Source organism: Talpa occidentalis, unplaced genomic scaffold (genome assembly GCF_014898055.3).
Source record: "Talpa occidentalis isolate TD23 unplaced genomic scaffold, MPIMG_talOcc4v2.1 talOcc4.3, whole genome shotgun sequence".
Lineage (NCBI taxonomy): Eukaryota > Metazoa > Chordata > Mammalia > Eulipotyphla > Talpidae > Talpa > Talpa occidentalis.
Window position 1 is genome coordinate 57,023,612 of NW_023603184.1, and position 23,549 is coordinate 57,047,160.

The 23,549-nt window shown below is 57.0% G+C and overlaps 3 protein-coding genes across 9 annotated transcripts in view; 1 reads left to right on the forward strand and 2 right to left on the reverse strand.

Annotated features, from left to right (window-relative positions):
* FAM168B (family with sequence similarity 168 member B) overlaps positions 1–8,857 on the forward strand; it is a 33,253-nt gene extending 24,396 nt beyond the window's left edge. For all 3 annotated transcript variants that reach the window (XM_037523167.2, XM_037523166.2, XM_054699614.1), the window contains exons 4-7: positions 1,830–1,972; positions 2,077–2,254; positions 3,920–4,045; positions 4,434–8,857. In XM_037523167.2, coding sequence (XP_037379064.1) covers positions 1,830–1,972; positions 2,077–2,254; positions 3,920–4,032 — 434 coding nt within the window. In that variant the 3' untranslated portion in view covers positions 4,033–4,045; positions 4,434–8,857. The remainder of the gene's footprint in view (positions 1–1,829; positions 1,973–2,076; positions 2,255–3,919; positions 4,046–4,433) is intronic.
* Positions 8,858–10,217: 1,360 nt separating this feature from the next.
* The window catches only part of ARHGEF4 (Rho guanine nucleotide exchange factor 4), a 74,807-nt gene continuing 61,475 nt past the window's right edge, over positions 10,218–23,549 (reverse strand). For 2 of the 3 annotated variants that reach the window (XM_037523165.2, XM_037523161.2), the window contains 9 exons: positions 17,428–17,607; positions 16,450–16,623; positions 16,201–16,380; positions 14,459–14,691; positions 14,026–14,155; positions 12,435–12,566; positions 11,533–11,776; positions 10,902–10,979; positions 10,218–10,419 (listed from right to left, as the gene is read on the reverse strand). In XM_037523165.2, coding sequence (XP_037379062.1) covers positions 10,268–10,419; positions 10,902–10,979; positions 11,533–11,776; positions 12,435–12,566; positions 14,026–14,155; positions 14,459–14,691; positions 16,201–16,380; positions 16,450–16,623; positions 17,428–17,607 — 1,503 coding nt within the window. In that variant the 3' untranslated portion in view covers positions 10,218–10,267. Of the gene's footprint in view, positions 10,420–10,901; positions 10,980–11,532; positions 11,777–12,434; positions 12,567–14,025; positions 14,156–14,458; positions 14,692–16,200; positions 16,381–16,449; positions 16,624–17,427; positions 17,608–20,188; positions 20,335–23,549 lie in introns of those variants that run through there. The other variant, XM_037523162.2, reaches the window with a different exon arrangement.
* Positions 17,570–21,616, reverse strand: SMIM39 (small integral membrane protein 39). 3 transcript variants are annotated; one of them, XM_054699617.1, is made up of 2 exons: positions 21,443–21,616; positions 17,570–17,607 (listed from the first exon to the last, which is right to left on the reverse strand). In XM_054699617.1, exon 1 carries the CDS (start codon positions 21,614–21,616, stop codon positions 21,449–21,451), a length of 168 nt encoding a protein of 55 aa, XP_054555592.1. In that variant the 3' UTR covers positions 17,570–17,607; positions 21,443–21,448. The 3 variants fall into 3 exon arrangements, with proteins under 3 accessions (XP_054555592.1, XP_054555590.1, XP_054555591.1); XM_054699615.1 differs by lacking the exon at positions 17,570–17,607 and adding an exon at positions 20,285–20,323; XM_054699616.1 differs by lacking the exon at positions 17,570–17,607 and adding an exon at positions 20,436–20,535.

Genomic DNA, 23,549 nt, shown 5'->3' on the forward strand with positions numbered 1-23,549 from the left:
TTATCCTGGTGATGAACATTTGGATTACTTACCATTTTTTGGCTGTTAGGAACATAAGATTGGTGAATATTTTTTACAGGTCTTAGTGGAGGCATATGTTTGCAGTCTCCTGGGGTGAGTTGCTGGACCCTGTGAGAGATGTATGTGTGAATTACATGAGAGGTTGTTGCCTGATACTTACAGACCGTGTTTGGCACTTCACCATGTTGGCTGTCCTGGTGACAGTGAAATTGTATGTTGGACTGTTGAGAGCTTTTGTGGAGGTAACGTCTGTATATATTAAAGGTCATCCTTTTACACGTACAAGTGATACAGTTTACATGAGTGTATGCAGATGTACTGTTCCACCAGTCAAGTGATGATTACCTTGAAAGTTTCCCTTGTTGGTCTCTGGCCATCACTGATTGGTTTTCTGTCACTGACAGAATAGGTCTTTACTGGAGTTCTCTCTCAGTGGACTCATACAATGTGTATTCTTGTGTCTGGCTGCTGTGCCATGTTGGCATTTTTTTGAGATTTGTCCCATATTGTGTATATGAGTCGTCGCATCCTTTTGGTTGCTAAGTAGTAGTACATTGTGTGGACGCACCATAGTTTGCTGATGGACTTTAGGTCATTATGAATCGAACTGCTTTGAACACTGCAATCCAGAGGTGTGCTCTTACCCTCTCTAGAGAATAAACTTCTACTCTCAATTAGGATGGAGGGTCAGGAAGGCGGGCTGGCCCTATCACTGCTTACTAGATAGACTCTCAGCCACTCTTCCAGATTGTAGTCCACCAGCAACAAGCACTCACTGGTTTCTGAATTTTGGGGAGGTACTTTTTTGTGTTATGAGTTTGTTAACCTTCTTCACTGGCTGGGAGTTCAGTCTTTGAGTCTGCTAAATCATTATCCACTTCTGCTTTTCAGGTTTCAGAAAGCCTTCTATTCTTGATCTGTGTAGCTTTTTGTCTTTTCATTTATTAATCTGCTTTAAAGATTTTTATTTATTTTATACAAGCACTGGGTACAGTCAGAAGTGTGGGAGGGTGAGAGAATTCACCAGAGCCAGAGCAGGGAACAGAACAGGCAGACCGACGAAATACACTGCTGAGGGGAGCAGCGGGCGCGGCAGGAGAGGTCTGCGTGCCATGTGGGACCCTCGCCGGCGGCCAGGGATCGAACCAGCGCTGCAGAGGCTGCAGGCAACTTCGCAGCCCAGCGCTCAACCGCTGTGCCACCAGGGGAGGACCTATTAATCTGCTTTATTGTCATTTTCATGTCATTTTGGTGGGGACAAAGGTGGACTTACGTGTTCAAACCTACTATCTTAACCCAGAAGTCTTTATTGTAGGGTGTTTAGTCAAACCTTGGCCTTTGATAGATCTGCCTCACCTTTTGCAGCATTGCTGAACATGCCTTATGTTGTTTTCATTCAAAACCCTGCTTATTTCATTAAAACTATTTCCTATAAGTGGAATTGTGGCATTGAAATAAATCTTAATGTCTGATTGTGCCCCAGAAAGACTGTGCCCACTTATGTTCTGACTGACAGGTATTTGTTTTCCTGTTCCTGTTTGAGTATAAGTTCAGTGGAACTTTCTCTTGCTTCCCCCCTACTTCCCCCCCCACCCCACACACACACAATTCTTGCCCCCAAAGTATAGGAAATGAAGTCAAAGCATAGTGGAGGATAGACAGGGCCATAGGGCTGTGGGGTCTTGTTTACAGTCAGCACAGGAGACATGGCCCATTCCTCACCTCACACTGGACGCCTTCCCCTGTGCTTGGCCCAGGGTTGGGTGAATGTGGGTTTGAACTAAGGCCATTGGGCTTCTCTGTTTCAGGTTATACTCCTGGCACACCTTACAAAGTGTCCTGTTCCCCCACCAGTGGGACCGTGCCACCCTACTCCTCTTCTCCCAACCCCTACCAGACTGCCGTCTACCCCGTGCGAAGTGCCTACCCCCAGCAGAGCCCGTATGCGCAGGTAGGTGTGTGGGACCCTGACGGTGCCCGGAGGCCACGTGGATGTGGGTCTGTCTGGGCTCCGACTTGCCGGGGGGGTAGCAATTGTTTCTTTTTTCCCCACAGCAAGGCACGTACTACACACAGCCTCTGTATGCTGCGCCCCCCCACGTCATCCACCACACCACAGTGGTGCAGCCCAACGGCATGCCGGCGACGGTGTACCCTGCTCCCATTCCTCCGCCTAGAGGCAGCGGGGTCACCATGGGCATGGTGGCCGGGACCACGATGGCCATGTCTGCAGGTGAGTCTTTGGCCCCAGGGTGCCTGCTCTGTGCTGGCGTGCCAGCAGGGAACGGGGGGGGGTAGGAGGGGGGCGCTCGCTGGCCCTCACCCTGGGCTTTGATTGGTCACAGCAAGTTGTGTGGGAAGCACGTGGTTTCTCTTTCTCTCCACTCCTTTCCTGCCTCTTCTTTTTCCAGTTGAGACTGGAATGTGGAGTTCAGAGCCTCAAACCATGGCCCTGGGCCCTTCCCCTGAGAGCATGACTGGGTCCGAGAGCCAGATCACTTGGCAGCGGGCGTGAGGAGTGGCTGGACCCTGCGAGCGCCTGAAGTTTGAGTAGAAAGGGAGACTTGGTCCCCAGAGGAGCTGGTCCTTGTAACTCCCCTTGTGTGTGGGCTGCCTTTTTGGGCCAGTTTGTCTGAAACCTCCAGGACGTTTTCATACATGTAGGAAAGCTGGTATGTGCGTAGAGACACAAGGTACTTGGAGAACTCCTTTGACCTTCATTAACTTTAGTTCCTGACGCTCCCCTCATGAGAGTAAAGCAAGAGAGGGGAGGACCCTGATGGGGATGGGCGCGGCTCTGGGGACCCGCCCAGGGCTTGAGTGGGTCTCTAGGGATTAGGTTACCTCCTGCGGGCGTGAGTTGTCCTCAGCTGGGCATCAGGTGCATCGAATGCGCTTTGTTGTTCACGACTGGTATGAAAGCGTGTTACCTCTTTGTTTTCCTAGATTTCGCCGCAATGCCGTGGCAAAGAGATGTTTCAGGATTCGGTGTGCATTTGTGCTGAGTATCTGTTTCCTTTGGTTTTCCATACTTGTTGCGGAGGCACAGACAGAAACTGCACATTTGAGACACGTGGAGTGAGGGATGCTGAGTCTTGGGACGGACGGGCAGGGGCTGATGTGGCTAGGTCTGGCTGAGGAAGGAGTTGCTAGATGAGGTTATTATGTTCGAGGTTGTGCCTGTCCATGATTGGGCGCACATGGTCACTGAGTTTTCCACGCTTACGGGGAAAATACATTTCTCTCAAACTGCTTGGAATCTCATATAGTTTAGAATCTTCTCTGTTTTTGAAAAGTGTGTGGCTGAATGGTGTTAAGTACATCCCTGCTATTGTGAAACAGCTCTCCAGAACTTTCTCATCTTGTGAATGGGGATTAAACCAAAACTCCCCCTTTTGCCTCTTCCAGCCCCTGGTTGGTACCCATAATTTTACTTCCTTTCTGAATTTGGCAACTCTAGCTGCCTCAGCTAAGTAGAAGCATACAGTGTGTCTTTTTTGTACCTGGCTTATTTTACTCAGCATCATGTTCTCAAGGTTTATCCCTGTTGCATGTGTCAGAACTTCCTTTCTTTTTAAGGCTGCATAATCATTTCTTGTTCTGTTGTTTCTCTGATCTGCAAAAATCATGCATGTCTGAAGGAGAGGCACAGAGGCTTCCACAAAAAGTACCTGTATGAAGTTGCTGTGTTTCTGAGACATTGAGTTGTACATAATCGGAGTTCCGACAGGACTCTAGGTGAGGTCTGTCTACTACTCTGTCCCTTTCCTTTTGCAAGGAGGGCCAGGCCTGGACTCTTGTCAAAGGTGGCGTGACCCTGGAGCATATGATGATGTAAAGCCGACCTGGTGTGTAGGCCGCGCTGCGTGCCGCTAAGACTCGCTGCTCTTCCTTCCAGGTACCCTGCTGACTGCTCACTCGCCAACTCCTGTCGCCCCACATCCAGTCACTGTGCCCACGTATCGGGCCCCAGGAACACCCACGTACAGCTACGTGCCCCCTCAGTGGTGATCTCCCTGCATAGGTAAGTGCCCAGTCAAGCCTGAGGTGACTCTTTTTTCCAGTGGAAAATGACAGATCTTACCGTGTCCTGAGTGCTCATGAGAAAAGCGCCACCTGTTGACCAAGGGCAGTGCAGTGTCTACATTTTTGTTCTTACTGGGACTACAAAATAGGAGAAGGGTAGAAACCACTGAGTCCTGGGTGTGTGCACTCAACATTTGGTTCCTTCTGTGGACGGGGTTTCATCGCCCCACCTGCAGAAAGAGGTGACATCTGCGGAACCAGCACGGTGGCCCTTCCTCTCCTTCCTTCCTGGTTCTTGTGGTTGCCTCCTGGCTGGGAACACCTCCTCTAGGGATCGTGTAGCAGAGGAGCCCTGTGTAACTGCGTTCTGTCTGTCTTCTCCCTAGGTTTGAGGATGGAGCTGTGCGGTCACATCACGGAGGTTACACAGCTGGTGCTGCAGGCCTCGCGCCTCCAACCAGGACTTTCTTCTTAATGCTCTCAACACTTAGCTAAACACTACTACGCCCGGCCCAGCAGGTCCCAGCGCCATTAGTCTCCAACTAACTCTGTGGGTTGGTCTTAAAGCAAATCCTGTTTTGTGGGTTGCCTGGCAATTTTTTAGCTAACTATAATGATTAAAAAGGGAGTATTAATCTATTCTGAATCATATCTAGTTGAATGCATGTTTAAAAAAACAAACACAAAAAACAAAGCTTGCTCAATCTACCTGCAGTGACTGATGCAAAACCATCATATGCAAAACCCAAAGGAATGGAAAAGTATTTTACAATTTGTATCACTAATGCACTGTTGCAATGTATGCAAAGTCTTAAAGTTATAAGTGTTAACGTGAATTTCTTCATAGAGCATCTGAAATCTCTTAGATGATCCTTCAACCCTTTGGGGTTGATTTGGGTTGCCAGTTGGAGCCACGGACTTTTTGTTTTCTGCCATCTGTTCCTTCTGCACTGACTGGAGGGGGCTCCGGGGCTGGAGTGGAGGTAGGCTGCAGCTGCTGGCGTGCGGCCGGGCATCCCTTCCTTCCCACTTCGACTTGCGGGGTCGCTGTCATGTGGACATACTCACAGAGGATCACGAGAGATTGGAGTTGTGTGGCCAGTACATTTCGGGGTGAGAGGTGGTTTATGTATCAGCAAAGCAATTTTCTCTGTTACTTAAATTTTTGTTACAAATCTCTTACAGGTAGAGGTGATGTTTTCTGTATATGGAAGACGTCCTCTGTAGAGCTAAATTATTTTCCTGGGATGGAAGATACATGAAAGAGAAGCAACCATTCTTGGAGAAGTGTTGGCCTCTCTCTTATTTAGCTTAGAAAGTCATTCCTTTTCTTTTTTCCTGAGAAGTGTTTGAGTCAGCTGAAAACATGGAGGCGTTTCTGGTTTTTCCCCACAAACAAGGGCCAGTTTCAGCTGTGTGTTGTGAAGAAAGTTGTATATTTAAGGACTATTACAAGGGAACAAAATTTTATTTGAATTAGTCATTTCTCCGAGAGAGGCAGTGCAGTTGACTGGCCCTGTCCATGGGATGGGTTTGTCCTGTGAGCCTGTCTGAAGGTCTTGGAGATGGTGTGGGCAGCTGAGGGAAGGGCTGATGCCTGTTGTCGGTGGACCTCTTCTGCCGTCTCTTCTGGCAGCTGAGGGTACTCAGTACCAAGCAAGCATGGATGGCAAGGAGCTGGGCAGTAGAGAATGCATTTGCCTGCCAGAATTTATTATGAAAAGGATTTTGTGTTTAAAATCTGAATTTTGTACATAAGAAATTAAGAGGAATCTTTAGCTTAAATGTGCCCAACTTGTATCGATGGAATTGTGTTACCTGTTCTCAGAGGGGGTGGGGGAAGTGAGGGTTTTCTTCTCTTTCAGCATCTGTCAGGCAGGATGGGTGTGCCCCTGTTCCTCCCCATCTTTGTTTCAAGTGTGGGCTTTGGTTGGGGGGTGGGGGTGGGGGGAATCTGCTCTTCTGTCTCTGGCAGCTAGCTCAGGACTGTGGCGCTGGTTTGGCATTCAGCCCCGATTAGTGAGTGGGGCACCTGACCCCTGAGCCTTTGGTAACCTATTTTATACAGTAACTATTCTTCATAATTTTCATTTTCACATTTTCTTTTACAAGAAATTTAGGGATATTTTTTGCATGGATCATTGTAAACAGAAGATTTCCTTATTCCTAATGCCCATTAGCATAGTGTGTTTACTGGTAAGTACTTTAAATTGCTTCATGAGCACTTAATCCATGTGTGCGCGCGGCTGTGTCTGTGTGAGAGAGAGAGCGTGCATGTGTGAGCAGCCATTTGTCCCAGGTACACAGTTTGTGTCCACGTCTTCAGCTCTGTTGGCATTTCCTTCTGTGTTGTGGATGATCTGTAATACGAGTAGGTTCTAAGGATCCCAGGGGCTGAACTACAGAGAAGTTAGTTGCCCATTTTAGTGATAATAGAATAGGAGAAAATACAGGTTTAATATGTGCTTAAAATAAAAGCCCTGAACAACAGCATGGGAAAAGACACGTGTGCACACGTAGGAGACCGGGTGAAGCGGGTGGGGTCATTGGAATTCAGGAGGAAGGTATAGGAAGTTACATGGGATGGTTCTTCAGTTTCGCACACCCTGGGTGAGTGTCTCCACGGGCACTGACTTTAAAGGATGTTTTCAAGAGAAGGAAGGGTGGGTTGCACCCTCATCCCTCCCTCCCTCCCTCCCGCCCCCCCCCATTTACATCAACTTCATAAACACTTTTCTCCCTATAATTTTTTTCTGACTCTTTTTTACCTTTTGTGAATCTGAGTTGGGAGACTTATCAATACTTTCACATTACAGATGTGGGTATCTCTGCAGCTTTGAAACTTGGGGCATAAGCTATCAAATATGAAAGGTAAGATCTTGTCTGGCAGTTAGAATCTGGACATAAGAATAGTAACGAAACTATCATAGGTTGTAATTTGAGCAACATTTAGTTCCACTAAAATTAAGGAGTAGAACTTCTGTTACAAAGTTGCATAATTTACTATCCCAAGCACAATAGTGGAGCACTCAGAGAAACTTTTGTTCTGTGTGTCATTCCTAATTTCAGTCTTTCAGCTGAATTATGGTTCTTTCAAAAGTTGAGACAGGCAAGCAGGGACCTAATTCTTGTAAACATGGACGTCATCATGGAATCACAAAATTTTGTGCTGCAACCTCTTGTTTAGTTTGGAGGTCTAGTTTTCTCTCTGGGATTCTGCTTGGGTCTGGCAGTGACTGGGTGTCATCGAGGAGCAGTGTCCACGCCGTGAGCTTGCAGCCTCTGAGCAGTGAGGTCAGCATCGGGGCCATTTGTGTTAACAGGCACAGGGCACTTCCAGACATTTCTGTCTCTTGTGTGACCTGTTTCCGGTACATGCTTGTTGGTTTAGTTTTAGGTCCGCCACTTGCTTTTCTCTACTGTTCCTTGAGTGCTATGCAAATGTATTTATAGGAGTGAGAGTTCCTGGGTTGGGCCCCTGTTTGGTGCGTGCCCTGCCCTTCTTCAGCTGGGCAGATAGATGCTGCTTGTTCATCTGGTGGCTCCACTCTTCAGTGAGAGGAAATCTAAGGCACTTTGGTTGCATTAGTATTTGGCAGCATTGTCCCCACGTGGTATCTGTGAGCGCCTGCAGCGGTGGTGAAAGGATGGCATGTACCAGAGGAGCCAGTATTGTGGCCTAGACTCCACCTCTCCTCTGTACATACTTGGAAACAAGTGTTTCCAGTTGGGCCACATCGTCAGGCAGTTAACGGCTGGACATCCCAGTCACTGCCATTGCTTAGGACAGGATGCCTCGCTGACCTTCCAGTGGGCACAAATGCAGGTTTGAGGTTGTGTGGCCCGAAGTGGGAGGCAAGTTCTGGTTCCTCTCTTTAGTGCTTTTTTGGGGGTGGGTGTTCTCTAAAGAGGAGTGTGGTTGGCTGTGGGTGGGCAGGCTGCTTAGCTCACCTCTCTTGCACATCTCAGATGTTTGTGTGTTTGCCCTGAGCTGTTCATTATTCAACGGGCACTTCCTGAAGGAGTAGCGAATTTCTGGCTAGACTGCAGAAGACATGTGGAGGAGGGAGTTGTCTTGTTTGTGAGAACGTTGCAGCGTTGGTCTTACTGTTTTAGAGAATTGGGCTCTTTGGGCTCTTCATTTGAAAAACAAAACCTGTGGGGTCACCTTGAGGCCCCAGGACTAAAGCCAAGTCATGGGGGACAAGGACGCAGGAGAGGCAGGTGTCTGTGTAGGGAGCCCATGGTAAGCTTGAGGAGGGTTCCCCTTGACTGTGTGCTGGAGGACGCTGAACTCTGCTGGAACCCCTTCCTCCTGTGGGCTCAGCCACCGGTCTCCCTGGGCCCAGTGATCCGTAGATTAGTTGGGCTGGATCTGAGCTGGCAGCCCGGTAGGGTTGCTGTGGCAGCCCCAGGAGAAGCCCAGAGGCCCACATGGGTTGTGTGGCTGACCAGGAAATAAGGTTACTTTATTTTCTTTTAATGATTTTTTAAATATTGGTTTTTTTTAGACCTGTCTCTTGGTACTTTTTTTAAGCTTGAGTCAAAATTGTCTTCCAGTGTTACAGGCACCCCTCACCTTTGCATTGAACTTACCATGTCAATCAGTATAAAAGAATGGAACATCCATCCTGAGCCAGTTCCATTACGTGTAAATTCATACTGTTTTAATTTTTTATGCAATCTGATGAATAGATCAGCTCAGATTTAAAATTCTTAAAAGCACGTTTATTGTAACAAGAATTGTTATGTATTAATACTGCAGTTTTCAATAAAGATTGACTTGTGTTGCAGATTGTGGTTTTCATGATTTTTCCTGTAGGTTTTATCTACACGTGGTCTGGCCTGGCTGGAGATATGGTAGCTCTTCTCAAGTTAGGGAAATCCAGGGGGTTCAGGCAGAGCCCTTGTGCTCAGCCCCGGTGGCCTTGGCAGTGAGCTAGCCGGGCAGCGGGAAGCCCTTAGGGAAGGAGCTGGCTTCCAAGCCCGCGGGGGCGGCAGCTGTACCCACGCTTGGAAGGCAGGGGAACCAGGCCCTCCTTCCAGGCCTTGGAAGCCCCAAGCCCCTCCACCAGAGCGCTGAGGGCCTGGCCTGGGGAGGGGGTGCGGTGGGGCTGCTCCTATTTGAGGAGAGGCCTGGGTCTACTGCGCAGAAAAGATAAGCAAGCTGAGGAGAAAACGCTGAAGACGACGACAAAAAAAAAACAGGCTCAGCCAGATTCTTTTTTCACAAGTTTCTTTATGAAATTAAATGTGGTTTCCGGCTTGGAGGCTTGGTGCGAGAGTGACGGACTGTACATGCGCTGAATTCCCGAGGACCAGAGGGTTCGCGCGACACTGCACCCACAGCCGGGCCATCCTCACGGTACCTTTCCTAGCAGGATGTGGGCACCCCTTTAACCCAGGGTCTGCCAGCCTCTGGGTGGTGGGCAACCCTCGAGGCTGAGCCACAGAATTCAGTCCTTATGGCTTCTCACGCTCACTCAGGGTAAGGCAATCTTTCTGTGTCACTAATAACAATGCTCCAATGTTTAGGAAAACAACAAAATGCAAACAAAACCCATACCAGATTCAGGAGTCACCCACAGCTACAGGTGGACTGGTCACAAACCCTGACAAGTGTCGCTGACTAGTGTTTTTCTTTTCACTAGAAATACATGAGTAAAGAGGGTGCAGGGTGTCCGGTGGGTGGGGGGTCAGCTTGGGCAGGCTCCAGGCCCAGCATTGGTGCGATGAAGTGCTTTCCTAACCCTCCAGGGACGCATGCTGCTCTGTCACCGCCTGGCCGGGGCCCTGCAAGGAGCAGAGGGCCCCACAGCCCAGTGTTGGGAGTGGTGAAGGCAGGCAGGCTCTCGGGCCTTCCGCAGAGAACAGAAGGTGGGGTGACCAGATGTCCCAAGAAGAGGGTCCAGAGTGGCCGGTCTTCTCACACGCTAGCCGGCAGGAGGCCCCAAGAGTCTGTGATGTAGGAGCCTTCCATGCTGAAGGGCCCTTCCTCTCCAGCCAGGGTCATCAGTGCACTGGGAGTGGGGCGGAAACCAAGAGCAGGGGCACAGAACTGGCATGTGTTGGTGGCACTGAGCTTTGCCCTCACCCTGCTCACTCCCAGTTTGCGAAATAGCAAAGGAGGGCTGGCTGTGGGGGGCCTTGGGGAGAAAAAGCTGGAGGCCCTCCCAGTGGCAGGCGCAGGTCCACATGGTGCTGGCGGCTGCGGTACAGCTCACTTGCGGAAGGGCGCCAGCCGGCTGATGCTGTGCCAGAAGGTGGACGGCTTCCGCTTGGGCTCTGCCAGCACCAAGACCTGTTTCTGGGGCAGGCTGGTGGGCAGTGCCAGGTGCCTCTGGCGTGTCAGGTAGTAGGGCCGGCCGAGGGCTAGGAAGGAAAGAGTAAGGTCATGGCTGAGGGCCATGACCCTAAGGCTTGGCCTCAGCCCTCCATGGGAGGGCACTTGCGCCCCTGGGGCTGACCACACTGGGGGATGCAATGGGGATGACCAGGGGCCTGGAAGGGCAGGGGCCCTGGCGATCCTCTGTGGCACAGGCCCTGAAAGGCTTGAAGGTGTCTGGAATGAGGATGTTGGCTCCTTGCCAGGTGGCAAGGCTGTTGCCAGAGAGCAGTCTGGCCCCGGGGGACTGTCACTGGTGGCCCACTCTGGGGAGTCTGAGGGTTTGAGGCGAGAACGCCGACTGCATACTGATGGCTCCTTATCACCGACCTTTGAGGACAAACGCCTGCAAAGGGCAGGGGGCAGCTCTGAGGACCCAGATGCCAGCTAGGTGGCTTGGCTTTGGGGGTCAGAGGCAGCTCACACTAGGGCTGGCGCCGTGGTGTAGGTGGGCCTGCCATCCACTCACCTTTGGGCTTCCCAGTGGCCTGCTGCTTGTTGGCGTTCAGCATGGCCTGCTTCCTCTGCAGCTCCGTGATGGAGAAGCCTGAGGGTGGGGTGGGGTGGGGGGGGTGGGAGAGGCGTTTCCTCTGAGCATGTGGCTTGCCTGCTCCTTCCGGCCTCGCTTCCCACCCTGGGCTGTCTTGCGCACCCTGTGCCGACCCGGTGCTCGAGTCCCTCGACAGGGGAGCTGCTTTGGATACCTCGACAGGGGAGCTGCTTTGGATACCTCTGGCATCTTCCACATATCTACTGCCCCACCCCATCTCTCACCCCAACTCCATCCCCGTAGCTGACCCAGGCCTAATGTTCTTTCTCTGCATGGCGGTAGCAGCTCTTCCCCAGACACAGCTGGGCCGGTCACATCAACAGTGACGCCCAGGGATCCGTGGACAGGAGGGGCGCCGTGAGGAGACGCCCTGCTCACTAGGAGGTGCTCTGGAGGCCAGTGCCCACCTTCTCCGGTGTTGCCCACCAGCTGGCAGACCCATGCCCTGGGGCTGACACAGTGGGCAGGTGGGGAGTGCAACGGGCTGTGAGACCGCTCAAGGCTGTGCTGACCTTGCCTGTGGGGTGAGGAAGGCCGAGCAGGGTCTCACCTGTCTCCTTGTCCAGCCGCACCTGCTCCCGCTCCCTGGCCAAGGCCTTCAGCCAGCGCTGCTTCTGCTCAGGCTTCCTGGCACACAGCAGGTGGCTCTCCCCGCTGGGGCTGCAGAGCAGCCGGAAGGCGTTCTTGACGCTCACGTGCAGGTCTCTGTCCTTCCCATCCTCCAGGTCGACCACCTCCAGGCCGTCCATGTCCACCCGGCCCTTATAGTACAGCATGTCTCGGCGGAGAAGGTCCTGCAGGAGGCTTCCCGTGAGTCCCCGTCCTGTCCAAGCCCAGCCCCTCCCTCCCCCGTCGCCCATTGCTAAGGGCTGCACACCCGCCTCCCAGCAGCGGGCGCGCCCCCAGGGGCCGAGCCTTCCGGCGCAGCAGTGACTGCTGCAGCCCCTATGGAAGAGCCTTTTTCAGGGAGCAGGTGCTGGGGGCCGTGGATCGGGAGGCAGCCCTGGAAGCAGAGAGTGGGCGGGCCCACAGTGCAGAGAAGGCCCCTAAGTACCAGTCAAGAGGGTCACGTGGGCTGCAATGGAGAAGCTGGCAGCAAAGAGGAGGCCAGGAGGCAGCTGGGGCAGAGGCCCCCAGGGCTAGGGAGGGGGGCTGAGGTTTGCAGGGAGGGGCTGGCGTTAGAAGCAGCAGGAGCTGGGCCAGGGAATAGGGTGTTCTGAGCAGCAACCAACCTGGTCAGGCAGCAGCATGTGGCCCGAGGCTGCGAGGCTCATTGCAAACCTGACCAGGGAAGGGGCCTGGGAGAGAGTAGCCGCTTGTGGTGGGGAGGGGCGGGAGAGGGAGGGAGGCAGAGAGGGATGGGCGGTTCCAGGCCACCACCCCACCCCTGCTTTACACCTCTACCCTGCTCTGAGCTGCCTGAGGTGAGGCAGAGCAACTCCAACTGGGTACCTTCTTACAGAAGATGAGCTGGTGATCAAACAGGAAGAACATCCTCTGCTGGCTCTTGGCCTGCGGCTGCGTGACACGAGTTAGCTCCCCTGCGTAGATAAGCTCGGAGCTTCGGACCAGGAGGTCCTCCCCCTGGGGGACCCCAAACAGAAGCAAGAGCTGAGAGCACCGGACTATGGTCCAGAAGCCCACCCATCTCTGCTGAGCTCCATGTCTGCCTGGGGGAGGGGGGCAGGTGTCCCCACCGGCCCCGCCTGCTGCATCCCCACCGGCCACACCCCCGAGAGCATCGGGTCACAGGGAAGGGCTCTTCTGGGAGTGGAAGGAAGAACTGGGCGCCCTGGGAAGGGGTTATCAAAGGGTGGTGTGACCTGGGAGCTGTGGTCTCTGCATAATGGTCTGTAGCAGCCAAAGGCCAAGCACCATAAGTGTGGCCAGTCCCCGCTGAAGTGAGTCACACACTGATTTGGGAGACTTGCATGAAACTATGAAATATTTCACTTTGATAGTTTATGTTGAAATGGTATTTTGGAGACATTGTTAAAATGTTATTTTTGTTTCAACTGTTTCTTTTTCAAGATGGCTGCTGCCAGAACATTCCCTGCGTCCCTTCCGTGCTATTTCAATTGTATAGTGCTCCCCTGGACAGTAGACTAGACCTGAGGTCATGTCACCTCCACGGCCTGCCTTTTAGGGGGTCTTAGGAGGTTTTCTTCCCAGTTAAGTGTGTTTAGTGCCTGAAGTCTATCATTAGACTTCGGACCAAGTCCTGCCCCTTCCTGTTCCTGGAAAGCACAAGCCCCAGCCAGGCACTGCGGGCACTCCTTCTGTCTGGGGTGACTCTCGAGGGGTCCTGCGGGCACTCCTTCTGTCTGGGGTGACTCTCGAGGGGTCCTGTGGGCACTCCTTCTGTCTGGGGTGACTCTTGAGGGGTCCTGCTGGCACTCTTTCTGTCTGGGGTGACTCTCTAGGGGTCCTTAGCCCCAACGGCCAGAAAATGAAGGACAAAACCCATCCCAGGGATTCTAATTCCTTCTTCCTCAGGCGACGCCCAGGAAGCTGCATTTGTGTGACATTCGCTCCCTGTGGGGCGGGAATGCCTCAGAAGGGTGGGATGTCATCTTTACTTCAGGCCTCCGCGCTGCCTTAGAAGGCAAGACTGGCACATAGAGGGAGGGGAATGTGCAAGCCAGAAAAACGAACCAGGAGCCCTGGCCGGGAGCCAGCCATGTTTGGTCTGCTGTGGCAGGCTGGGCCTTCTATTGGGAGTAGTGACTAAAACTGGGCGACTTGGCCTGGCCCCAGGGCAGGGAAACAGCTCCTCCCACCAGCGTGGCTGGCTGCAATTTGCAAGGGGCAGTACCTCTCCTGGCCTTGCCCTCTGAGGAGCAGGGGGCCAGGCTGGTCACTCTGGAAGGCAGCTCTATGCCCAGAGCTGGGGCCGAGGAAGGCCTGACTTCCCTACCTCCAGCTCCCATTCTCCAGTTACCAGGAGCATGACTCAGCCCCCTCCTGGAACTTCCAGGGGGATGGATGGTTTTAAATCAAGTGGCCCAGCCCCACCATATTTTTGGGGACATCAGGCCCTCACCTCCCAGTCCTCTACGGAGCTTTGCCACTGAGCAATTTTGTCGATGTTTTCTAGTCTCCGTTTCCGTTCGTTGATGAGCTGGGCCACGTTTTTCATGGCATGTAAGGCAGCTTCCACATCCTTGAAATCCCTGGGGCAGAATAGAGATGAGAGCGGGTTGCCATAGAGAGTAGACGGCCGGCTGGGCCCCAGCGCACCCTGCGGAGCTGCTCCCATCTGGGGCCATTGCTCCACCTCTTGGCCAGCCTCCACCTTTTATCCATCCATGTGGGCACAAAGCGGAACTTCCTATCCTGCCCCTCCCCACTCCCTCCTGTTCTCTGCTCTTCCCTCAGTGCAGTGACAGCTCTGAGCGCTGTGCTGCATCACCCCGTGTCTGCAGTGGTGTCCAGTGCTCACACCCCGGGGGACGCCTCCCCTCCACACCCCTCACCTGTGCTGGGGGGGCGTGTACTTGAGCAGCTCAGCCAGCTGCAGCGGGTACTTGCAGATCTTCTGCACTGGTGTCAGCAGGAAGCCATGCAGGGAGATGTCGATCATCTTTTGCAGCAGCCGGCAGGCCTCGAAGAAGTACACGTAGTTGCTGAGCTTAGTGAGCCGAGAGAGCTCCAGGCAGGCATTGGGGTGGTTGTTGCAGTACTCCGAGTAGATCTGGAAGTCTGCTTGCTGGGGGCACAGCTGGAGGTTAGGACAGCTGTCTCTGGCTCCCCTGGCAACTGGGGTGCAGGTTGGGGAGGGACCCTCTACCCTCTATCACACCCAGGGACATGAAAGGCCCTGGAAAGGGCCCCACCCCGCCCCCTTTCCTCAGCAGGGCCCTCTGCGGCTAGCGTGTCAGCCTGGGGGATGAAGCCTATGCCGCTAGTAAGGAAGGGCTATCAAGGCACAGACAAGAAAGAGGAAGGGACAAGAGACAGACCAAAGATGCCAGGGTCTGTGGCTGCACATTTTGGGTCTTCATTCTCAGCCCAGAGCCTTATTTTTTCCTCACAAAGTTTACACCTGCAGGATGAAAGCCTCTCTCGCTTTAGTCAACACGACGTGACACAGATGTGTCCACACTGTGTATCGGCCTTGAGGCTCGTGGTGCCTCCTATTTTTATCCTCTGTCTCCTCGGACACGCTGAGAGAGCAGGCGGCCCCTCAGCAAGCTCAGGCTTCGTGGACTTGGGTGGTCAGGCGGGGAGAGCAGCTCGCTGCTGGGTTGCTGTGATGCTCCTACCGTGCGCTGCACACCTGGACCCGCATCCTACACCCACGCCGTGTCCAGATCCACCACCTGCTCCCTCAGGTGCCCAGGCCAAGGCCCCCTTCTTACTCTCCTGCCCCGGAAGAGATGTGGTGGCTTCCCAACACCCTGTTGTCCTTCAGAGAAGGGACTTGGTATCCTCTGCTCCAGCCCCCGTGAGGGCGACAGGAGCGCAGTGGAAACACAGGCCTTCTCCCTCAGGCAAGGCCAGGTGTCCATCTAGGCCAGCCCAGGCCACTGCACTGGCACCAGAGCACAAGTACGCCCTGTCAGGTCCACAGCCGGAAGGTTTGCTCACTGTGTGAGAGACCCCAGGAAGCCCTGAGCTTCTACTCTGCCCTAAGCAAATCCTTTCAGACCTGCGCCCCTCTGATCGGGGAGCCTGGTCTCCCACGCTGGGCAGGTAGAAGCAGAGACACTTTTGTAGTGAGGGGGTGATGGGTGAGGGCAGCTGAACAGGGGAGGCCTGGGAACGTGTGGGTTCAGAGCAGGTTACTGGGCTTTTGCCTCCAAAAGGCGCGGGCAGAGGTCCCTGGTGGTGCAAGGGGTGACGTCTCAGCACTGTGAAGCTGGCAGCGCTCTGAAGATGCCCCGCCAGGGAGAAGCCCACGTTAGACAGCAGACCTCTCCTGCCGCCGCTGCTCCCCTCAGCAGTGTGTTTCAGTCAGTCTGCCTGTTCTGCTCCCCACTCTGTCTCTGCTGAATCCTCTCACCTCCCACACCTCCTGCCTGCACCCCAGCTCTTGTAAAAAATTAATCTTTAAAAAAATTATTTAGAGAGAGCTAGAGAGAGCCGGCAGGGAGGTCTGGGCAGGGGGAAGCTGCGGGGCGGGGCCTGGGTCTTGGGGAGCCCCCGGCCAAGGCTGGGGGTGGGGGCTGGGGACGGCCCTGGAGGCCCGGCGGGGGGGGGGGGGGGGGGCGCTCACGTGCTCCAGGAAGCAGGCGCCCAGCTCGCTGAGGTGCGGCCGCTCGCGGTTGAACCTGCGCTCCAGCGCCCGCGCGAAGGCCTTCTGGCAGCGGTAGATGTCCTCGATGTTGCCGAAGATGGTGCGCAGCTGCTCCTCGCTGAACATGTCCGCGCGCCGGCGGCACTGCCGGATGTAGCCCTGGGGGCGGCGGGGGTCAGGTCTCCGAGGGCCGCCGCGCCCCCCTGGCCCGGCCACCGCGCCCCTCACCTCGCAGATGTCGCGCAGGTGCTTGATGTAGTCGCGCTCCGTGCTGAGGATCTCCCTGATCACGTTGGTCCGCATCTGCTCCTTGCTGCCCGGGACCTCCGTCCCCCCATCCTGGGCCTCGGGGGCCACGGGCCGCCAGGCCTCGTCGGGGGGCTCGTCCTGGTTCACCCGCAGCTGCAGGCAACGTGCCGGTCAGCGCCCTGGGCTCCGTAGCTCCCCCACCTCTCCCCCTCCCGGCTCGCTGCCTGTGCCGGCCGCCTGCCTGGCTCACCCGGCGTTCCCGCCCCACCAGGGCAAGCCCCTCTAGGGCCCGGGACAGGCAAAGTGACTTACTGCCTCTGACGTGCAACTAACACAGGCTGTGGGTGCAGGGTGGACACTTTGCGGGGGAAGGTCTAGGGCAGGAGCGGCACTGACCCCCAGGACCTGGGATCTCTGTGCCCCCCCACGCCTTCTGGAGGCTGCACTGCACTTCTTCCTTGCAGACCAAAGGCCTCATTAGGTTGCTTTGGGGCTGGGGGAGCCTTCCCTGGGATCCTTCTGTGTAAGGGTTAACCTGTCCATGCCTCCACTTCTCAGGAGTAACTGGCGGTGCCCAGCTGTGGGCTGTTGTGAAGGAGATGGAGGGGTGATGTGACCCGTGCAATATTTTGCACAGGACTTAGTAAATGCCTAGAAAAGTGAACTGTTTGTAGTGACCTTCTAGCTTGATGCTGCCCCTTGGAGAACCGTTCCTCTCTGCCCTGAGGGCACTGGGGGTGAGGTGGAGCAGAGGTTGGTGGCTCTGCTGGAGCAAGCAGGCTGTGTCACAGCTGCCTGGACCACCTCCCCGAGTGCCCTGCCCAGCCCTCAGTTGGCAGGGCCACCACAGCCCCGAGTCAGGTCCTGCCCAGCACCTTGGGCCTCAGAGGCGTTCAGACTTGCGTCTCTGAGCAGAGCCACGCTCTCCAAGGGCCTGGACAGCGCAAGGCAGCGTACCCGCACGAAGCTGGCTGGAAACCACCCCTCGCCGTCGGCGACACGGCCCCACCACCACTCTCGGTTGGTGGCATCCATTACTTCGATGACATCCCCAGCTTTGAAACCCAGTTCCTGGTCATCCATGGTGACATGGTCCCAGAGTGCTTCAGCACAGACCACACTGCCATCGCTGATGAGCTGTGGAGAGAGCGAGGGACATGCAGGTCAGTGGGGTCAGGATGCCACATGGGTGTTTCCTCTAGGGGCAGGTGCTGCTGTCCTCTGCCCCACACCATCAGCAGCTCTGGGCAAGGATATCCTGACTCCTGGTAGAGGAAATGGATGGAGGTTCCCTCTGAGCCAGCTGCTCTTTGGGGAGTCAGGGTGCTTCCCTGGGCATGTCTGGACTATCAGGGTTCATAGGAAGCCTGAAGCGGCCGTGACCATTAGAATCTGGTGGTCATGTAGCTCCCTGCTTTATTGCGGGGCACACCTCCTACCCCAGGGAGCCAGTGATTCAGCTGTTGCCTCTTAACTCTGCCCAGTCACCCCGCTCCCTGATGCTGGCAGGGCACCGCACGACACAGTACTGCTATGCCAGTGCTTTAGTGAGGGTCTCCACCTCTGGCACTGGAGGGAGGAGCTACCTCCCTTTCACTGGCTTGTAGATTGGGGGTACCTCTGAGGTCACCTGACAAGCAAAAGTGCCACCTCACCCAGGTGCAGTGGTGCCCAGCCATGTTGGTAACGATGTCGTTGGCAGCGGTTTATAAACTCTCAGAACTTGTCACAAAGCACAGGCCCGTCCCCCCAGCACTAGGGGAACCACTGCCCTCCTCAGAGTCCCGGGCCCCAAGTCCACAGGAGGACCGGGTGTCATTATTCTGCCCTTCTTTCAGCTCCTTAGCCCTGGTAGAGGGGTGCCTTGCAGCTGTTGCCTCTGTGCTGGCTCAGGGCTGCTTTTGTGCACGTGGGTTCTGAGTTCTTCACCTTGTAACTTGCTAATATTCCTCATGCGGAGTTCTCTCTGCTGAAACAGCTGGCAAGGTTCCTTTTTCCCATGTGGTCATGGACCTCGTGTTGGGATCCACCCCCCCCCCACCGCCGGCAGGGGGACAGCACCTTCGGGTGGCCCTCGTGCGCAAGCTCCATCTCCTATCTGGCTGACGCCTGCTTTCCTGTAGTGCGGGCTCACTTTTTGCTCCTGGGAGGACGAGTGTCTCGGGGTGGGGGTTGCTGAGGACCTGGGCACTTGGGGCTGCAGGTTCCCTGTTCCTCTCTGCTGGGCCAAGTGTTGGTTCTGGCGGGATCAGCTCCGGCTCTTAAGTCAAGCACTCAAGGCCTTGCAGACAGCCCCTCTGTGCCAACTGTTTCCTCCTCTGAGCTGCCGCCTGCCCCTCCGGGTATGAGACCTCCCTTGGCTTCGGGGCCTGGGTCTTTCCCCGGAGCGTGCTTATCCTCAGAGCACACTGGGAGTGGGCATGGCAGGATGGGCAGGGCGGCCACCTGAGTGGGTTCTGGTTACTGCTTTAAGAGACCTCCACTGTGCCCTGAATAGACAAGGCAAGAGGTGGGGTGGGCTACCAAGCGCCGGAGCCCATTCAGGGTGAGGCCTGCCCTCCAGGGTAAGGCCTGAGCAAGCACATTCAGAAACCACCGGTTCTTCCTGTTTTCTGGGGTAAAACTGCTCTAAGGCCTGATGAAACCATTCCATAGAATAATCCTTGGCCTATGAACACACTCTCTCTCAGGCAGCAGCCAGAGGGGCTGTACATTCCTGGTGCCCACTCTGGGCACAGAGCCCTGGGTCGTTCCTGGGGGCCACGTGTCTCCTCAAGGGACCCCTGTTCTCAGCCAGCCTGAAAGGCCTACTGCCGGCGTGTCACTCTGTCACAGGCCTGGCTCCCTGGATCAGACCTGCTTGATGCAACGTGATTGGATGAGTCAGGAGGATGTGGAGACCACAAGGGAGCAAGGCTGCTGCAGCCAGGGACGGGCGCTAGATGGAGCAGCGCTCGGCTGCACATCTCCCACCTGCAGGATCCCTCCAGGCCCGGGAGGGCGTGGGGTGGACAAGGAAGGCGCAGGATGCTGGAAGGCGGAGTGGGCCAGCCCATGAGAAAGGCTGCAGGGACAAGGGTCGCCACGGGCTGTTCAGGAACATGTCTGTGTTTTGAGACCGCGCAAGGGCTCAGGCTTGGAGCCTCCTCGGCACACTGAGGTTTGGACACAGGGAACAAAACTTCCTGTTTAAGCTTTGTGGCTTTGAGCCCCGAAAAGCGGGTGTTCTGAGTCACTCTCCCTGTGCCCCCAACATGGACCTGCCAGCGCATGGCCACAGGCTGGCTAATGGGCGGGACCCCGCGTCTGCTGAGTGTCCAGAGCGCAGGTGCAGCTGTTCTGCTCGGCTCCAGCAGCTGCACCCCGCGCGGCTCAGGGCAGTCAGGGGCTGCCCAGAGGCTGGAGCCCGGGCCGAAGGGAGTAACGTGAGGCACCCGCACGGCCTCCCTTCCCAGGTGAGAGCGGGTCCGCCAGCCCCTTTCCCTCTGGTGAGTCCGAACAACATTCCCTCCTGTCCTCCTGTCCACCCCAGCGCCCCACCCACCTCTGACTTATCTTCCTGTCCTTGCAGACAGATGGAAGCCCACACGGGAGGCGCCCACGTAAGCACTGGGCAGGCGTGGGGCTCTCCAGAGAGCCAGGGTTCCCACGCGTTCATCGAGGAGACCTGTCTCCAACCTGCCGGGTCACTCTACCCGCGGTGCTGGGGGATGCTCACCTTTGTCATTCCGTGGCCCAGCCCCGTGCTGGACGCCGGAGGCATCCTACACACAGCCGAGAGCGCCTGCTGCTCCCCACGGCGGGCTCCCACTGACGCCACAGGGATACTCTGTCCACGTGGGCCACAGAGCTCCTGCGAAGGCCCACACAGAAGGCTCTGGCGGGCGGGCTGCGACACCCGCTGTCTCACGTGACATCAGCAAGACAGCACCCAGCTCCGAGAGCAGAGACACATGCTGCCTCCACGAAAGGCCAGAGGCCACCGGGGCCCCACTCTGGGCCAGTTCTGGGGAGAGGCCTGACAGCAGAGCCTGTCTTGAGGCGCACCTGGGCAGGTGGAGGGGCCTGACAGCAGAACCAAAGCTGGCTCAGAGACGTGGGGGTCTTGCGGGGGCCAGCGGGGGGCTGTTCAACAGGAGGGGCAAGCTCAAGTGTAACGCGGGCATGGACAGGGGCAGAGCCGCTCTGCGCTGAGGTTTATGGGGAGAGGGAGGTCTAATCTGACAAAGGGCGGTGACTCCTGCCCACCGCCCTCCCACCCGGCCCCTGGCTTCCTCTCCCTCACAGGGAAGGGGTGGTGGGTGAAGGTGTCAGGCGACCCACATGCGGGGGGCCCGGGGGGCTCTGCCTGGGGCAGGGGGTGGGCCGAGAGGGGCCGCTTACAACCTAAAATGGGAAACGCAGCTGCGGGAAAGCGCGGGAGGCGCCCACTCATCTCCCCGAGCTCGCGTCTCACCCCACAGACACGGTGGCCGGGTCCGCCTAGGGGGGTCACCTGCCGGCGGTTTCCGCCCAGCTGCACCCACATTCCCACCCCCCACTCCCCGCCCCCCCCACACTCGGCCATGTTACACACACACACACACACACACACACTCAACCGGAAGGTCCCTGCGGCCCAAGTGACCCCGCCCCAGTCCCCAGATGTTGCCGGCCGCGGTGGGCGCGCAATCGGACCCGGGCCATGGTGGGGGGGGGCGGCGGGGCGCTCTCCGGGGCGCGGCGGGGATCGCGGGGCCCAGGCCCGCCGGGAACACCCGCGATCGCCGAGGGGGCGGGGCCGGGGCCGGGGGGGGGCCGGGGGTCGGGGGGCCGGGGGCCGGGGGCTGGGGGGGCCGTGGGGGGCCGGGAGGCCGGGGGGCCGGGTGTCCGGGGGCCGGGGGCCGGGGGGGCCGGGGGAGCCGGGGGTCGGGGGGGCCGGGGGTGCCGGGAGACCGGGGGGCCGGGGGCCGGGCCCGGGCGGCGCACTCACGCGGGCTCAGCGGAAGGCCAGCAGGAAGATGAGCACGACGTTGATGAGCACGAGCAGCGCCAGCACCGCGAAGACCACCACGCGCTGCGCGCCGGGCGGCAGGTTGCAGCGCAGCACCGCGCGCAGGGCGTTCCCGGCCCCCGGGCGCCGCCGGCTCTGCGCGGCCCTGGCCATGGCGGCGCCGCCCGCTCCCAGCGCCGAGTCCGCGGCCCCTCGGCCCGGAGGGCGCCGGGCGGAGCGCGGAGGGCGGAGCCGCAGCGCGGCGGGGAGACCCGGCCCCGGCGAGGGGGCGCGCGCCGAGGGCGGAGCCGGCGGGGGGGGCGACGTCGGGGGGCGGGGACCTCGCGGCGCTGGACCCTGGGCGGCCCCGACCCGCCCTCCCGGGGAGGGAAGCGGCGCCGGACGCGGCCGGGAGCAGCGGGCGACGGAGCCGGGACGCGAACGCGGGACACACGCCGGCGCGATCCCCGCGGAGGCGCCCGCAGGCCCTGGAAAGCCGCCTGCGGGCCGCGCCCTCGGCGCAGCCCTCCCTTCCCGCGGGCTTGTCAACCCCACCAGCCCCGGCTTCGCCGCGGGGCAGCCGGCGGACCGCGCGTCGGGGGGGCGCGGGGCCCGGGGATCCGCCGCGCGCCCGCCTGTCCTCCCGGCCGCCGCCGCCGCGCGTGCGGTTCAAGTGAAGATCTCAGCAAATCCCGAGAAGCCAGGACAGCGTTGCTCACCCCAGCCCCGTCCCGTACATTAGGTCTCCCGAATTCACTCGCCCTGCACCCCTGAAACGCCGTCCCTTGACCAGCGCCTCCCCGGCCCCCTCCCCAGGGCCCGCGCGGCCCCTCCACTCTCACACGCGAAACCGCGCGGCGCTCGCCTCCGTGCGCCTGGCGCGCGTTCCCCGGCACCACAGCCCCCGCCCCGCCCACGTGTGCGCCAGCGGGAGACCGCCTTCCTTTCCAGAGGCCGAGACCCGCGGCCGCGCCTGCACCCCCGGGCTGCGTCTCTGGACGGACGCGCGCGCAGGGACACGCACCCCTCAGGGCCTCCAGGTCCCCCGTCCCTGGATGACGCGCGCTGCTGGGAACGCCGCGGCCGTGCACGTGGGGTGCTGGCGTTTCTTTGGAGCCCAACGTCCTCTCCTTTGGCTGCACGCCCAGATGTGGGGCTGCCCCACCACGTCAGAGTTGCATCTAGAACACCTTAAGCAGCCCCCCGTGCTCCGTGGTGAAGCCAGTCTCCACGGCGGCCAGTTCCCATCCCCCCACCGCGCGGAGCCGTCTTTCCTCCGCACTCGCTGCCCCGGCTGCCCGCTCAGCCCATCTGAGAGGAGTAGGGCGCCGCCTCACCGTGGGGACTCAGTCCCTTACGAGGACTGATGATCAGCTCTTCATGCACCCGATAGCAATGTGTATCTTTTTTTGAGAAATATCTATTAATGTCTTTTCTCCTTTTTAAATTGGATTTAAAAAATTATTTTTTGCTCCTGGGTTGTAGGAGTTCCTTATGGACTGGATATTAACTGTTGACAGACACATGGTTTACAAATGCTTTCTCTTACCCCGTGGGTTGCCTTTTCACGCGGTGGACCATTGCCTTTGCTGTGCAGAAACTTTTATTTCATGCAACCCACCTGTCTATTTTTGATTCTGCTCTCCTTGTTTTTGGTACCATCCAAAAAGTCACTGGCTAGGTAGGTCAATGTCAAGGAGGCTTCTCCATTTTCTTCTGCAGTTCTATGGTTTCTTATCTTTTATTTAATCATTTTTGCAGTTGATTTCTGTATATGGTGTGAGATCCAGTCCAATTTCATTCTTCTGCATTTGGGTCAGTGGCTTTTAAAAATACCCCATGTCAGGTACCCGGGGTTGCCACTGCCTCTGGCAGAACCTGCAACCTTAACTCTGCACTGTTCAAACTCACATGCAGGTGTCTCTTGTTCCATCAGCAATGGTGGGCTCCATGCAGTCACCCTCTGAGGGATCAGAGGCTGCAGCTGTGGGGCTGAGGAGCCTGAAAGCAGCTCCCTGGTGGGCAGAGCCTTCTAGGCTCCATGCTCAGGGGCATGCAGGAGCAGGGGGAGTCCATGGAGGGAGCATATGCAGAGACGGAGTATTCA